Consider the following 15,813-nt stretch of genomic DNA (forward strand, 5'->3'; position numbering starts at 1 on the left):
CAACCGCAGTGACCACCGTGGCGAATGACGGAAGCAGCACATGCTAGTTAGCGAGACGGCCTTCGAGCTCGGTAGCGATTGTTGACGGGTTGTTTACTAGTTTTCCTATTCCGAAGAAACTACACGGAGCTTGCTTTTTCGTGTCTAAACATGCATCGACTCAGTAAGCTCGAATTTCCTAGTCGTATATGTCTGAGTTTGATGTGCAGTTTGAATGATAAGGTTCGCCTATCCATCATTCTATTCGCCGGAATACGTTCGAGAAAACACTTGACTGTATTAAATCAGCTGGCTAAATTTAGCCACTCTTCCATCTGATGGTGTTTGTCGATGTCGATGCTGCTGACTTGCGATGTGTTTGGAATTATTTATTTTGTAATGAAAAAAAACTCATTCTGATAGATTTCCTCTGGGTTCTCATTCATCCAAGATGATGAATTGCTGATGCTGCATCGCCTTCAGCTTCTTGGCTCTGAGAGTTCTCAGATAAGTTGATTTGATGATTTGTGTTTCGCCATAGGTTAGAAAAAACCCCACTTGCAATATGTCAATTCCGTCCAAGCGCGCACATTAGTTCTGATATTATGCATACGGATTTTGTTGCACATGCGACGGGGAACGCTTGTGTAATAATGGCAAACAAACGTGCCACTAACTGCTTTTCAACTTTACTTCCCGCAGGTCACCACAGTGGACATGCAGAAGCCGCCTCCCGATTTCCGTACAAACTTCGAGGCAACACATCCACCGATTCTGATCGATAACGGACTCGCCATTCTTGAGAATGATAAAATCGAACGACACATCATGAAGTCAGTGCCCGGTGGTTACAATCTTTTCGTGCAGGTTAGTCAGAGATTGTCTATCCGTGTGACCCTGATTGATCAATTTCTCATGACAGGACAAAGAAGTGGCCACCCTGATCGAGAACCTGTACTCCAAGCTCAAGCTGATGCTGGTCAAGAAGGACGAACACAAGAACAACGCACTGCTGACGCATCTGCGGAAGATCAACGACCATTTGGTAACGCGGGGAACTCGCTTCCTGACCGGGGACACCATGTGCTGTTTCGATTGCGAGCTGATGCCCCGGCTGCAGCACATCCGGGTGGCCGGAAAATATTTTGTCGACTTTGAAATACCAGTGAGAGTCCCTTGGACTATATTCCACTCACACCCTCGAAAAAAATACTCTATAACATTTACTATTTTTTAGAAACACCTTACCGCCTTGTGGCGATATATGTACCACATGTACCAGCTGGATGCCTTCACGCAGTCCTGTCCCGCCGATCAGGATATCATCAATCACTACAAACTGCAGCAGGTGAGATAGAGACTGGAGCCATGCTTGTTGCTTCGCCCAGCACTTCAAATGTCTTTATTAGTCAACACCAAAGAACACAACAAAAAACGCTCATTCAATCATTGTTCTTCTCTCATTTATTTGTTTTTTCTTGTTATTTTGTTGCTCACTTGTTTTGCGCTCGCTCACGAATGAAAACAAAAATAAAACAAATCAATCAATGGCATACAAACACGCAGGCCAAAGGTGATATCAAGGTATGTCACAAAAGTGGTGGTTGTGTGTGTGTGGTACTTTTTGTCCCTCTCCAACTTCTGTCACACCCTGGTTGTGAGATTCTGAGGTTTTCAAAACGGCTCTCTTCGGGACTGTATTCTCACTATTTTTCCTCCTTTAGTTTGGATCCTTCTTTCTGTATTTTAGTTTTCGATTTCGAGGTGTGTTTGTGTCTATATATCATATCTGATCCATCGGAATTCACATTGACTTTCTTTTCCTGGGGTATTCTCCTATTTTTGCGCGTTGTACTTGACAATACTGAGAATTTATCACGTGTTAATTGAGTTCCAGGACTCAAATTATTATCCATACAGCCATTCCATGCCAAACCGCTATAGTGGTTCTCAGATTTTCGTGAAAGTGATAGTTTTGTTTCTTGTCGATAAATATTAGATCCGTATGTTTCTATTTTTTCAATAGGGTGTTCATTTCCATTTTAGGATGGTGAGAAAAATCATTTTTTCCCTATTTCCCAAAAATAACTTTTTTCAAAAAATCATAACTTTTGTACTACTGTACGCATTCAGATGATCGATATATCTAATTAAAGCCAATGAGCCGGTCTTCTTTGAAAAGTATTGCGCTTGCGAAAGAAAATGAATTTTATTTTCGTGATTATTGATTGTATTTGCTTTTTACAGTTTACGTGGTTTCGGGGCCAAGGTCGCTTTTTTATATTTTTTCTTGAAAGCTGAGGTTTTTTTACATAACATATACGAAAATCAGAGATGATGATTTCAAAGTTAACAGTTTCTGTCTTTGTTCAATATTGCTATGCGACTAGATCCAATTTTTCGAAGAAGTGTGATATTTTTTCAATGGATACTAGCTCATTGACTTCAGATCAAAATGTCGATTATCTAAATCGGTCCAGTAAAGGGTATGTCACATCAAATTGCATCACGAAAAAAACGTTGTAGAAATTCGCCCAGTAGACCGATCCTTTTGAAAATTTTAGACAGTAAAATAAAAACTATTAAACAACTTTTGGCATTTTCTTTTTATTCATACTTCGAGCCCAAGCCCGTATGCTCGCACCTTCCTCTTTACCCCGTCCATTAGGTTCTGTACAACGTCAGGTTGTAGTTTTTTTTGAACAGAAATCCATTTTCTCTTGAAGTCCGCCTCCGATTTGACAACTTTTGGGTTCTTCCGGAGGGCCTGCTTCATAATCGCCCAATATTTCTCTATTGGGCGAAGCTCCGGCGCGTTGGGCGGGTTCATTTCCCTTGGCACGAAGGTGACCCCGTTGGCTTCGTACCACTCCAACACGTCCTTTGAATAGTGACACGAAGCGAGATCCGGCCAGAAGATGGTCGGGTCCTCGTGCTGCTTCAATAATAGTAGTAAGCGCTTCTGTAGGCACTCCTTAAAGTAAACCTGCCCGTTTACCTTGCCGGTCATCACGAAGGGGGCGCTCCGCTTTCCGCAAGAGCAGATCGCTTGCCACACCATGTACTTTTTGGCAAACTTGGATAGTTTCTGCTTGCGAATCTCCTCCGGAACGCTGAATTTGTCCTCTGCGGAGAAGAACAACAGGCCCGGCAGCTGAAGAAAGTCCGCTTTGATGTAGGTTTCGTCGTCCATTACCAGGCAATGCGGCTTCGTCAGCATTTCGGTGTACAGCTTCCGGGCTCACGTCTTCCCCACCACGTTTTGCCTTTCGTCGCGGTTAGGAGCCTTCTGAACCTTGTATGTACGCAGGCCCTCCCGCTGCTTGGTCCGCTGGACGAATGAACTTGACAAATTCAGCTTATTGGCGACATCCCGGACCGAACTTCTCGGATCACGTCTAAACTGCTTAACTACGCGCTTGTGATCTTTTTCACTGACGGAGCATCCATTTTTGCCGTTCTTCACCTTCCGGTCGATGGTTAGGTTCTCGAAGTATCGTTTTAGTACTCTGCTGACCGTGGATTGGACGATTCCCAGCATCTTACCGATGTCCCGATGTGACAACTCCGGATTCTCGAAATGAGTGCGCAGGATTAATTCACGACGCTCTTTTTCGTTCGACGACATTTTTCCAAATTTACGAAAAATTGACAGTGAAGCATGGCCAACGTGATCTATACACTCTTATATGATTATAAGCCAAAGCTGAAGATATAATTCCTAAAAATAAATTTCTACAGCGTTTTTTCCGCGATGCAATTTGATGTGACACACCCTATAGCTCAAAAGTTATGTGTTCTTGAAAAAAGTTATTTCTGGAAAAATAAAGGAATAATGATTTTTCAAACCATCGATTTATTTTGAAAAATCATAACCCAAAACCGATACAGAACACATCTCTGATTTTTGGATATGTTATGCAACAAACCCTCAACTTTCAAGGAAAAAAATATAGCACTCTTGGACCCGAGACCATGTAAACCATAAAAAACAAGTACAATTACAAATTACGAAACAAATAATCAATTCTTTTTTTTGAATGCAAGTGTAATATTTTTTCAAAGAAAAAATTGCCTTAAAATGTCGATCATTTGAATTGGTCCAATAGGTCGAATTTTATGGAATCATTTTTTGAAAAAAGGGTAAAAAATTGATTTTCGGACCACCCTAGAATGGAAATGGTCATCCTAATGAGAAAAAACAAACATACGGATCTAATGTTTCGCAATAAAGAACAAAATTACCACTTTGAAAATTAGAGAACCACTATATCGGTTTGTCATGGAATGACTGTACACTTTTGTACGAGGGTTTTTTTACGCGGATTTTCCAATTAACGTTTTTTTACGCGGATTGTCCAATTAGCGTCGTTTTTTTTACGCAGGTACGTATCCCCGTGTGTAGAGTGTGTAGTGTGTAGAGCAGTAGAGTGCCAATGGATGTATGGGAAAAAATGACCTTCAAATTTTAAAAAGGAACTTGGTTGAAAGTGTTAATTCCCACGAAAAACTACTCTATGCAAAATATCAGCTCAATCGGAGTTCATTTACTAGTGTGCAGAGTAAGAGAAATCGGGATTTTATATTTTTTGTTTTGATGCCAAATGTTATAGAATTGCATGAAACGTCGAGATTTACTGTTATCTCGGAATTTTGTTTTTCATTTTTACAATTTTCGAAAAACTGACAGCGATTAAAATACAATGTAAACAATACACTCTAAACTACTTCTACCCAAATCTTCAAGAGAAAATATACAAAGGGTAATCTTCTACAGCGTTTCTTCCGTGATGCAATTGATTTGGGACACCCTTTATGTATGAGGATATTCATGTTTGTAGAAATAAAAACTATTCAATTGGTGGGAGTAGAATATAAATGTTTAAAATGAGTGGTGGTGATGGGTAATAAAATTGCTTCGATAGGATTCGAGCTATCCCTTCCATTCTATTGAATAACCGCACCTCTATTCAAGCTGCTCGTCATGCTATTATTTGAAATTTACGTTTGTCCTTATCAATTGAACTAGAGAAGGACACACAATCGAATGCTATTGTTTGTTTTCAGAGAAAACAGAGGAGCAGCTGGCGAGAGCGAATTTTTTATTTCTTTCATTCTTACGCTTCTTGCATTACTGTGAGAGTGGGACGCTGAGGGCGGGTTTAGACTAGTGATATATTAATGTGAAGAAATATGATGAGATTTATAGAAATCGCATCAACCGTTTACACTAGCGTGAACTCCTATAATGAATATATTCATATTTTCGGTGAATTTATTCACCTGAAGTAGAACTGCATTCAACTTTAGTGATTTCTTACCAGTGAGAAATTCACAAGCGTTTACATATGCTGAATTTATTCAAGTTAGGCTGTCAAAAAAGTCCTGCGGTATTTCCGCGAGGTGTCGTTGTAAGCGCGTAGTTCTAGTTGTATTCATTGTATCGAGTCATACTATAGCTTGTTGGAAAGGTATTAATATAGTCCTTGACAGTGTTTTGTTTGGTTAAGTCGTTCGTGAGTTATAGTGTCGCAAATATGGAGCAAAATAGAGAGAAAATCCGACATATTTTACAGTACTACTATGACAAAGGCAAAAATGCATCTCAAGCTGCCAATAAAATTTGTGCAGTTTATGGACCCGATACAGTTTCCATTTCCACCGCACAACGATGGTTTCAACGTTTTCGTTCTGGTGTAGAGATCGTCAAAGATGCGCCACGCTCCGGAAGGCCTGTCGTCGAAAATTGCGACAAAATCGCTGAATTTGCCGAGAAATACCGGCATAGTAGCAGCCGTAGCATCGGCCAAGAGCTGGGGATAAGTCATCAAACCGTTATTAACCATTTGAAGAAGCTTGGATTCACAAAGAAGCTCGATGTATTATGGGTGCCACACACGTTGACGCAAAAAAAACATTTTTGACCGTATCGACGCATGTGAATTGCTGCTGAATCACAACAAAATCGACCCGTTTCTGAAGCGGATGGTGACTGGCGTTGAGAAGTGGGTCACTTACGACAACGTGAAGCGCAAACGGTCGTGGTCGAAGCCCGCTGAAGCGGCTCAGACGGTGGCCAAGCCCTCATTAACGGCCAGGAAGGTTCTGCTGTGTGTTTGGTGGGATTGTCAAGGAATAAGCTATTATGAGCTGCTTCCCTATGGCCAAACGCTCAATTCGGACCTGTACTGCCAACAACTGGACCGCTTGAAGGTAGCACTCATGAAGAAGAGGCCATCTTTGATAAACAGAGGCCGCATTGTCTTCCATCAGGACAACGCCAGGTCACACACTTCTTTGGTGACGCGCCAGAAGCTCCGGGAGCTCGGATGGGAGGTTTTTTTTGCATCCGCCGTATAGTCCGGACCTTGCACCAAGTGACTACCACCTGTTTTTGTCCATGGCGAACGAGCTAGGTAGTCAGAAGTTAGCCACAAAAGAGTCCTGTGAAAATTGGCTATCCGAGTTTTTTTTGCCAATAAGGAAGCGAGCTTCTATAACAGGGGTATTATGAAGTTGGCATCTCGTTGGGAACAAGTCATCGAACAAAACGGCGCATATTTGACTCAAAACAGATGATTGTAACTAATTTTATGAACAAATGAAAATTCAAGAAAAATACCGCAGGACTTGACAGCCTAATATATCTACCTCGAATAAGTGTATCATATTTATTCTCACCCGTTTACACCTATTTTCATGTGAATAAATCCATCTATAGCTATAGATCTCCCTAGTGTAAACCCACCATAACACATGAGGAGAGGGCATTAGAAAATGCTCTCCCATCGCCTGCTCTGTCCATGCTTTGTCTATATGAATAAAACGAAATCATATCAATGCGGAAAGCAGAGCTTGTGGACATGAATTAATTATTTTCGTTCAATTCAATACATTCATCACATTCAAATGAGGTAAAATTAATTCAGTGTAAGATATAATATTCAATTCAATTGAGAAAACGTTATAGAATGATGGGTTTGCGATCATACCTTGATGATCCGATATTTTAATGCCAACTACTGGGTCTCATCCCATGATTCACTGGTTTGGTCCAAAGATGAGGTGGAATGCTTGATTACTCGTGAACAATGTAGTTGTTGAACATAAGGGAGCTCTGTTCTTAGCTCTGTCTTACGCGTTTGAATAGCAAGAACCATTTAGTATAGTTCAAGGTTAGAATTATTTTGTAATAACCATTTCTACTACAGTCAACTCTCCCTAACTCGATATCCAACGGACCATCGAGTTAGGGAGGTATCGAGTTATGGAGAGAAAAATGCTTGTAAAATCAATCAACGGTGCCATGAAATCCATCGACTTAGGGAAAATATCAAGATACAGAACATCGAGTTAGGGAGAGTTGACTGTATTTTGTTGAATAATAATACCTTCTATAACCCATAACAAACCCACCTCACGATTTGTTTAATCTGAGTTGCTCGCATATGGGATTCTGAATTTGTTTCCTTTATCCTTCCCGTTCTCGTATAATTGTATATACGGGACATGAGGCTTGATTTCATTATTTCAAGAAACTGGTCAGCAGCGTCGGTCAGAAACATAACCTTTATATAAACATCTGATGGATTCCAATGAATTTGCCAAAAGTAGAAAGTAAAGTTATGTGCTCGAGTGGTTTTTGACGTAGGACTACGTCTTTCATTTCTATACCGGGGTGTAAAATCAAAGTTTCGAAAACGAAAGCGTTACGCCGGAGACCGAGATTTTGAGCGTTAATAGCTCCTAAACAACTGAACGAAATGGTATGATAAACACTTCATTCGAAAGATAAAATGTCTACGCGTTATATACTTGTTACTTTTTGATCCAAAAACTTGTTTCAATAGTCTTAAAATTGCTTTCAAAACAGGCTATTGAAATCACCAATCGGTATATAAGCGAGCGCCGCTCGGAAATCCACTCAGTTCTAATTGAACAGCGATTGGAGCATGTTGTCGCTGTTGCGGTGAAGCTCTTTATTTGTCATGAAAGCGCGGATGAACGGTGTCACCAAGAGCCTGTTTGTGCACCCTAGGCCAGAAGGGAATCTATCAGGAGGAGAATAATGCCACAAACGGTTCCCTGGGAAGACATCGCTACACACACATACACGCGCGGCTATTAACAGGTGGTTATCGAGTTGGCATTAACCACTGGTGGGCTTCCAGTATCGAGGAAAATGTGGAAATATCTAATCGTTACTGAGAATAATCTGCCAGTTCCTTTGGGAATTTTCAAAATATATTCATGTGAAAGAGTTTAATTGAATGTTTTCTATCCATGTAACACTGTGACCAAATATGATTCAATCAAGTGCTATTAACAGGTGGTTATCGAGTTGGCATTAACCAATGGTGGGCTTCCAGTATCGAGGAAAATGTGGAAATATCTAATCGTTACTGAAAATAATCTGCCAGTTCCTTTGGGAATTTTAAAAATATATTCATGTGAAAGAGTTTAATTGAATGTTTTCTATCCATGTAACACTGTGACCAAATACATTTGGTTTTGTGGTTTTTCAATCAATCGCAATTAACAGGATAGCTTCAGAAGATTATTCTTCCCCATCAGTAGGATATTTCCGTATCCAATATTGTATGCGCCCGCAATCGATTATTGCTCAGTCGCCGAAAGTTCCGAGCTCAGAGAGTTCATTCCCCTCTAGTTTGCCTTCCAAATTGCCATCGTAAACCACACCTTCTCTCGGTTCAATCACACACAAAAAGCATACTTAAGCGATATTCTGGTGGTGAGACACATTCATTTTTCGTGAGGACATCGACAAGACAACATCGTTGCCTAACGTGCTGGAGGAGGTGGACGGCGAAGGATCGACACATACACGCGCAGAACTCTTTCCGTTAGGATGCCATTCAGCATCGAGAAAGTTCCGGAAAGATCTAATCATTGCTGGAAAATAATCTGCCAGTTCCTTTGGGAATTTTCAAAATATATTCATGTGAAAGAGTTTAATTGAATGTTTTCTATCCATGTAACACTGTGACCAAATATGTTTCAATCAAGTGCTATTAACAGGTGGTTATCGAGTTGGCATTAACCACTGGTGGGCTTCCAGTATCGAGGAAAATGTGGAAATATCTAATCGTTACTGAAAATAATCTGCCAGTTCCTTTGGGAATTTTCAAAATATATTCATGTGAAAGAGTTTAATTGAATGTTTTCTATCCATGTTACACTGTGACCAAATATGTTTCAATCAAGTGCTATTAACAGGTGGTTATCGAGTTGGCATAAACCAATGGTGGGCTTCCAGTATCGAGGAAAATGTGGAAATATCTAATCGTTACTGAAAATAATCTGCCAGTTCCTTTGGGAATTTTAAAAATATATTCATGTGAAAGAGTTTAATTGAATGTTTTCTATCCATGTAACACTGTGACCAATACATTTGGTTTTGTGGTTTTTCAATCAATCGCAATTAACAGGATAGCTTCAGAAGATTATTCTTCCCCATCAGTAGGATATTTCCGTATCCAATATTGTATGCGCCCGCAATCGATTATTGCTCAGTCGCCGAAAGTTCCGAGCTCAGAGAGTTCATTCCCCTCTAGTTTGCCTTCCAAATTGCCATCGTATACCACACCTTCTCTCGGTTCAATCACACACAAAAAGCATACTTAAGCGATATTCTGGTGGTGAGACACATTCATTTTTCGTGAGGACATCGACAAGACAACATCGTTGCCTAACGTGCTGGAGGAGGTGGACGGCGAAGGATCGACACATACACGCGCAGAACTCTTTTCGTTAGGATGCCATTCAGCATCGAGAAAGTTCCGGAAAGATCTAATCATTGCTGGAAAATAATCTGCCAGTTCCTTTGGGAATTTTCAAAATATATTCATGTGAAAGAGTTTAATTGAATGTTTTCTATCCATGTTACACTGTGACCAAATATGTTTCAACCAAGTGCTATTAACAGGTGGTTATCGAGTCAGCATTAACCACTGGTGGGCTTCCAGTATCGAGGAAAATGTGGAAATATCTAATCGTTACTGAAAATAATCTGCCAGTTCCTCTGGGAATTTTCAAAATATATTCATGTGAAAGAGTTTAATTTAATGTTTTCTATCCATGTAACACTGTGACCAAATATGTTTCAATCAAGTGCTATTAACAGGTGGTTATCGAGTTGGCATTAACCACTGGTGGGCTTCCAGTATCGAGGAAAATGTGGAAATAACTAATCGTTACTGAAAATAATCTGCCAGTTCCTCTGGGAATTTTCAAAATATATTCATGTGAAAGAGTTTAATTGAATGTTTTCTATCCATGTTACACTGTGACCAAATATGTTTCAATCAAGTGCTATTAACAGGTGGTTATCGAGTTGGCATAAACCACTGGTGGGCTTCCAGTATCGAGGAAAATGTGGAAATATCTAATCGTTACTGAAAATAATCTGCCATTTCCTTTGGGAATTTTCAAAATATATTCATGTGAAAGAGTTTAATTGAATGTTTTCTATCCATGTAACACTGTGACCAAATACATTTGGTTTTGTGGTTTTTCAATCAATCGCAATTAACAGGATAGCTTCAGAAGATTATTCTTCCCCATCAGTAGGATATTTCCGTATCCAATATTGTATGCGCCCGCAATCGATTATTGCTCAGTCGCCGAAAGTTCCGAGCTCAGAGAGTTCATTCTCCTACATTTTGCCTTCCAAATTGCCATTGTAAACCACACCTGCTCTCGATTCAATCACACACAAAAAGCATACTTAAGCGATATTCTGGTGGTGAGACACATTCATTTTTCGTGAGGACATCGACAAGACAACATCGTTGCCTAACGTGCTGGAGGAGGTGGACGGCGAAGGATCGACACATACACGCGTAGAACTCTTTTCGTTAGGATGCCATTCAGCATCGAGAAAGTTCCGGAAAGATCTAATCATTGCTGGAAAATAATCTGCCAGTTCCTTTGGGAATTTTCAAAATATATTCATGTGAAAGAGTTTAATTGAATGTTTTCTATCCATGTAACACTGTGACCAAATATGTTTCAATCAAGTGCTATTAACAGGTGGTTATCGAGTTGGTATTAACCACTGGTGGGCTTCCAGTATCGAGGAAAATGTGGAAATAACTAATCGTTACTGAAAATAATCTGCCAGTTCCTCTGGGAATTTTCAAAATATATTCATGTGAAAGAGTTTAATTGAATGTTTTCTATCCATGTAACACTGTGACCAAATATGTTTCAATCAAGTGCTATTAACAGGTGGTTATCGAGTTGGCATTAACCACTGGTGGGCTTCCAGTATCGAGGAAAATGTGGAAATATCTAATCGTTATTGAAAATAATCTGCCAGTTCCTCTGGGAATTTTCAAAATATATTCATGTGAAAGAGTTTAATTGAATGTTTTCTATCCATGTTACACTGTGACCAAATATGTTTCAATCAAGTGCTATTAACAGGTGGTTATCGAGTTGGCATTAACCACTGGTGGGCTTCCAGTATCGAGGAAAATGTGGAAATAACTAATCGTTACTGAAAATAATCTGCCAGTTCCTCTGGGAATTTTCAAAATATATTCATGTGAAAGAGTTTAATTGAATGTTTTCTATCCATGTTACACTGTGACCAAATATGTTTCAATCAAGTGCTATTAACAGGAGGTTATCGAGTTGGCATTAACCACTGGTGGGCTTCCAGTATCGAGGAAAATGTGGAAATATCTAATCGTTACTGAAAATAATCTGCCATTTCCTTTGGGAATTTTCAAAATATATTCATGTGAAAGAGTTTAATTGAATGTTTTCTATCCATGTAACACTGTGACCAAATACATTTGGTTTTGTGGTTTTTCAATCAATCGCAATTAACAGGATAGCTTCAGAAGATTATTCTTCCCCATCAGTAGGATATTTCCGTATCCAATATTGTATGCGCCCGCAATCGATTATTGCTCAGTCGCCGAAAGTTCCGAGCTCAGAGAGTTCATTCTCCTCTATTTTGCCTTCCAAATTGCCATTGTAAACCACACCTGCTCTCGATTCAATCACACACAAAAAGCATACTTAAGCGATATTCTGGTGGTGAGACACATTCATTTTTCGTGAGGACATCGACAAGACAACATCGTTGCCTAACGTGCTGGAGGAGGTGGACGGCGAAGGATCGACACATACACGCGCAGAACTCTTTTCGTTAGGATGCCATGCAGCATCGAGAAAGTTCCGGAAAGATCTAATCATTGCTGGAACATAATCTGCCAGTTCCTTTGGGAATTTTCAAAATATATTCATGTGAAAGAGTTTAATTGAATGTTTTCTATCCATGTAACACTGTGACCAAATATGTTTCAATCAAGTGCTATTAACAGGTGGTTATCGAGTTGGCATTAACCACTGGTGGGCTTCCAGTATCGAGGAAAATGTGGAAATAACTAATCGTTACTGAAAATAATCTGCCAGTTCCTCTGGGAATTTTCAAAATATATTCATGTGAAAGAGTTTAATTGAATGTTTTCTATCCATGTAACACTGTGACCAAATATGTTTCAATCAAGTGCTATTAACAGGTGGTTATCGAGTTGGCATTAACCACTGGTGGGCTTCCAGTATCGAGGAAAATGTGGAAATAACTAATCGTTACTGAAAATAATCTGCCAGTTCCTCTGGGAATTTTCAAAATATATTCATGTGAAAGAGTTTAATTGAATGTTTTCTATCCATGTAACACTGTGACCAAATATGTTTCAATCAAGTGCTATTAACAGGTGGTTATCGAGTTGGCATTAACCACTGGTGGGCTTCCAGTATCGAGGAAAATGTGGAAATAACTAATCGTTACTGAAAATAATCTGCCAGTTCCTCTGGGAATTTTCAAAATATATTCATGTGAAAGAGTTTAATTGAATGTTTTCTATCCATGTAACACTGTGACCAAATATGTTTCAATCAAGTGCTATTAACAGGTGGTTATCGAGTTTGCATTAACCACTGGTGGGCTTCCAGTATCGAGGAAAATGTGGAAATATCTAATCGTTACTGAAAATAATCTGCCAGTTCCTTTGGGAATTTTCAAAATATATTCATGTGAAAGAGTTTAATTGAATGTTTTCTATCCATGTAACACTGTGACCAAATACATTTGGTTTTGTGGTTTTTCAATCAATCGCAATCAACAGGATAGCTTCTGAAGATTATTCTTCCCCATCAGTAGGATATTTCCGTATCCAATATTGGATGCATAAAACCTTGTGCCTCCAACGTAACGCTCTCGTTTTCGAAGTTCTCCAAATATTCATTCATTCAGAATGAATTCAGATTCAACTTCATACAAATGATCTCTATATCAACGAGAGTCCTACGTCACCCTTGCGGTTATACCATAGATATAACCCACTTCCTGTTTTTTTTATTAATTTGTTTATTTTTACAGGCTCAGTTACTTAAGTTTACAGGAGCCGAATTCTTAAATATAATTTTAAAACTATATATATATAAACAATTTTCTTACATCTATGGTTAGTAAGGTGGAAAACCGATTACTCGCGGTGTACTCGAGTTTAGGAGAGTGACATATTTTTAGGAGAAGGATGAGATATATGGAAATTGTAACAATGTTGATGAACACTCATTTCATAAATCTATTCGTATATCTATAGTGTATTTACATTTCAACTTATTCTACTATTTATAGCAAGGGGACGAATTACCCGCAAAGGAAGGAAAGGAGGGTATAAGGATGTAGGGACAATCACACACGAAGATCTATAGCTTTAAGGAAAACATATATATGGGACATGTAATCAAGGTCTAACCGAGCCAACACATCTCTCACCGGCACATTGGGCTGTCTTCCTCGGGCCCGAAGGGAGTTTTCTAAATTCGATCTGGCGACCAGATACACCTCGCACGACCAAACAATGTGCTCGATGTCGTGATAACCTTGGCCACAAACGCAGAGATTGCTGCTGGCAAGATTGAAACGAAAGAGTAGTGCATCTAACGAACAGTGATTGGACATGAGTCGGGAGAAGGTGCGAATAAAGTCCCGACTGAAGTCTAGACTTTTGAACCACGGTTTGGGGCTAACCTTAGGGATAATCGAGTGAAACCACCGGCCCAATTCATCTTCATTCCACTTGCGTTGCCAGTTAGCGATGGTATTTTTGCGGACTAAAGAATAAAATTCATTGAAGGCGATTTGACGCTGATAAATATCGCCTTCAATTGCACCTACCTTTGCTAATGAGTCAGCCCTCTCATTACTCGGAATGGAGCAATGTGAAGGGACCCAGACAAAGGTAATGACATAACAGCGTTTGGATAAAGCACTCAAAATTTCTCGTATTCTCTCAAGGAAGTACGGCGAGTGCTTTTCCGGCTTCACTGAACGGATAGCTTCGACAGAGCTAAGACTATCCGTTACAATGTAATAGTGTTCAACAGGTCGTGAGGCGACGCTGTCCAGCGCCCAATGAATTGCTGCCAATTCAGCAATATACACTGAGCAAGGATTCTGAAGACGGTGTGAGGTGCTAAAAAATACGTTGAACACTCCAAATCCTGTGGACTCATTCATAGAGGACCCATCAGTAAAGTACATATTATTACAATTGATACGCTCATACTTTGCATTGAAGATCGTAGGAACGATCCCCGATCGATGATAATCTGGAATTCCACGGATTTTCTCCTTCATGAACAGATCAACATATACAGAGGAATTGAAGTAGTCAGGAAAACACGGTTGGGAATATACGAAGAAGGATCAACCTGCATGGAGATGAATTCATGATATGAAGCCATGAATCCAGAATGAAAATTTAGCCCGATCAGCTGCTCAAAGTTTCCGATCACCAATGGATTCATAACCTTACACCGGATGAGGAACCGAAGAGATAATAAATTGAAGCGATCTTTTAGTGGGAGTAGGCCTGCCAAAACCTCGAGACTCATGGTATGCGTTGAGGGCATACATCCCAACGCAATACGGAGACAAAGATACTGAATTCGCTCGAGTTTAATGAGGTGTGTTTTGGCAGCTGATTGAAAACAGAAACTGCCATACTCCATCACTGAGAGAAACGTTGTTCGATACAACATTATAAGATCTTCGGGATGGGCTCCCCACCAGGTGCCGGTAATTGTACGGAGAAAGTTTATTCTTTGTTGGCATTTTTTACTCAGATACCTAATATGGGCCCCCCAAGTACATTTGGAGTCGAACCAGACCCCAAGATACTTGAATGATATACCATAAGTGATCGGTTTACCCAAAAGTTGAAGCTTTGGTTTTGCTGGTCTATGCTTCCTAGAAAAAACCACCATCTCTGTTTTCTCCGTGGAGAATTCGATCCCTAGCCCAATGGCCCAGGTTGAAAAATTGTTCAAAGTATCTTGTAAGGGTCCTTGCAGGTCGGATTCGTTTGATCCTACGACAGACACCACTCCATCATCTGCAAGTTGTCTTAGGCTGCAATTTTGTGTAAGGCAATTGTCGATGTCGCTTACATAGAAGTTGTACAAAAGGGGGCTTAAACATGAACCCTGGAGGAGGCCCATGTAAGAGACCCGACTTACTGCCGAATCTCCGTGAGAAAAGCTCAAATGTTTCTCACAAAGCAAGTTATATAACATTATTCAATAGAGGCGGCAGACCCCGAGAGTGGAATTTGTCTGACAAAACCTCTATTGAAACAGAATCGAAGGCCCCCTTTATGTCCAAGAATACTGAAGCCATTTTTTTTTTCGGCGTAAGCCATTTGAATTTCTGAAGAAAGCAACGCAAGACAATCATTCGTCCCCTTGCCCCTGCGGAACCCATATTGTGTATCTGAGAGTAAGCCATTC

The 15,813-nt window shown here is 39.9% G+C and overlaps 1 protein-coding gene across 2 annotated transcripts in view; it reads left to right on the forward strand.

The window, feature by feature from the left end:
- Positions 1 to 15,813, forward strand: part of LOC129762432 (chloride intracellular channel exc-4) — a 115,555-nt gene that overhangs the window by 92,753 nt on the left and 6,989 nt on the right. Inside the window, exons 3-6 of one of the 2 annotated variants that reach the window (XM_055760671.1) lie at positions 682 to 846; positions 902 to 1,144; positions 1,217 to 1,327; positions 1,546 to 1,563. In XM_055760671.1, coding sequence (XP_055616646.1) covers positions 682 to 846; positions 902 to 1,144; positions 1,217 to 1,327; positions 1,546 to 1,563 — 537 coding nt within the window. The remainder of the gene's footprint in view (positions 1 to 681; positions 847 to 901; positions 1,145 to 1,216; positions 1,328 to 1,545; positions 1,564 to 15,813) is intronic. The other variant, XM_055760677.1, reaches the window with a different exon arrangement.

The sequence above is a fragment of the Toxorhynchites rutilus genome, chromosome 1 (assembly GCF_029784135.1).
Source record: "Toxorhynchites rutilus septentrionalis strain SRP chromosome 1, ASM2978413v1, whole genome shotgun sequence".
NCBI classification, from domain to species: Eukaryota; Metazoa; Arthropoda; class Insecta; order Diptera; family Culicidae; genus Toxorhynchites; species Toxorhynchites rutilus.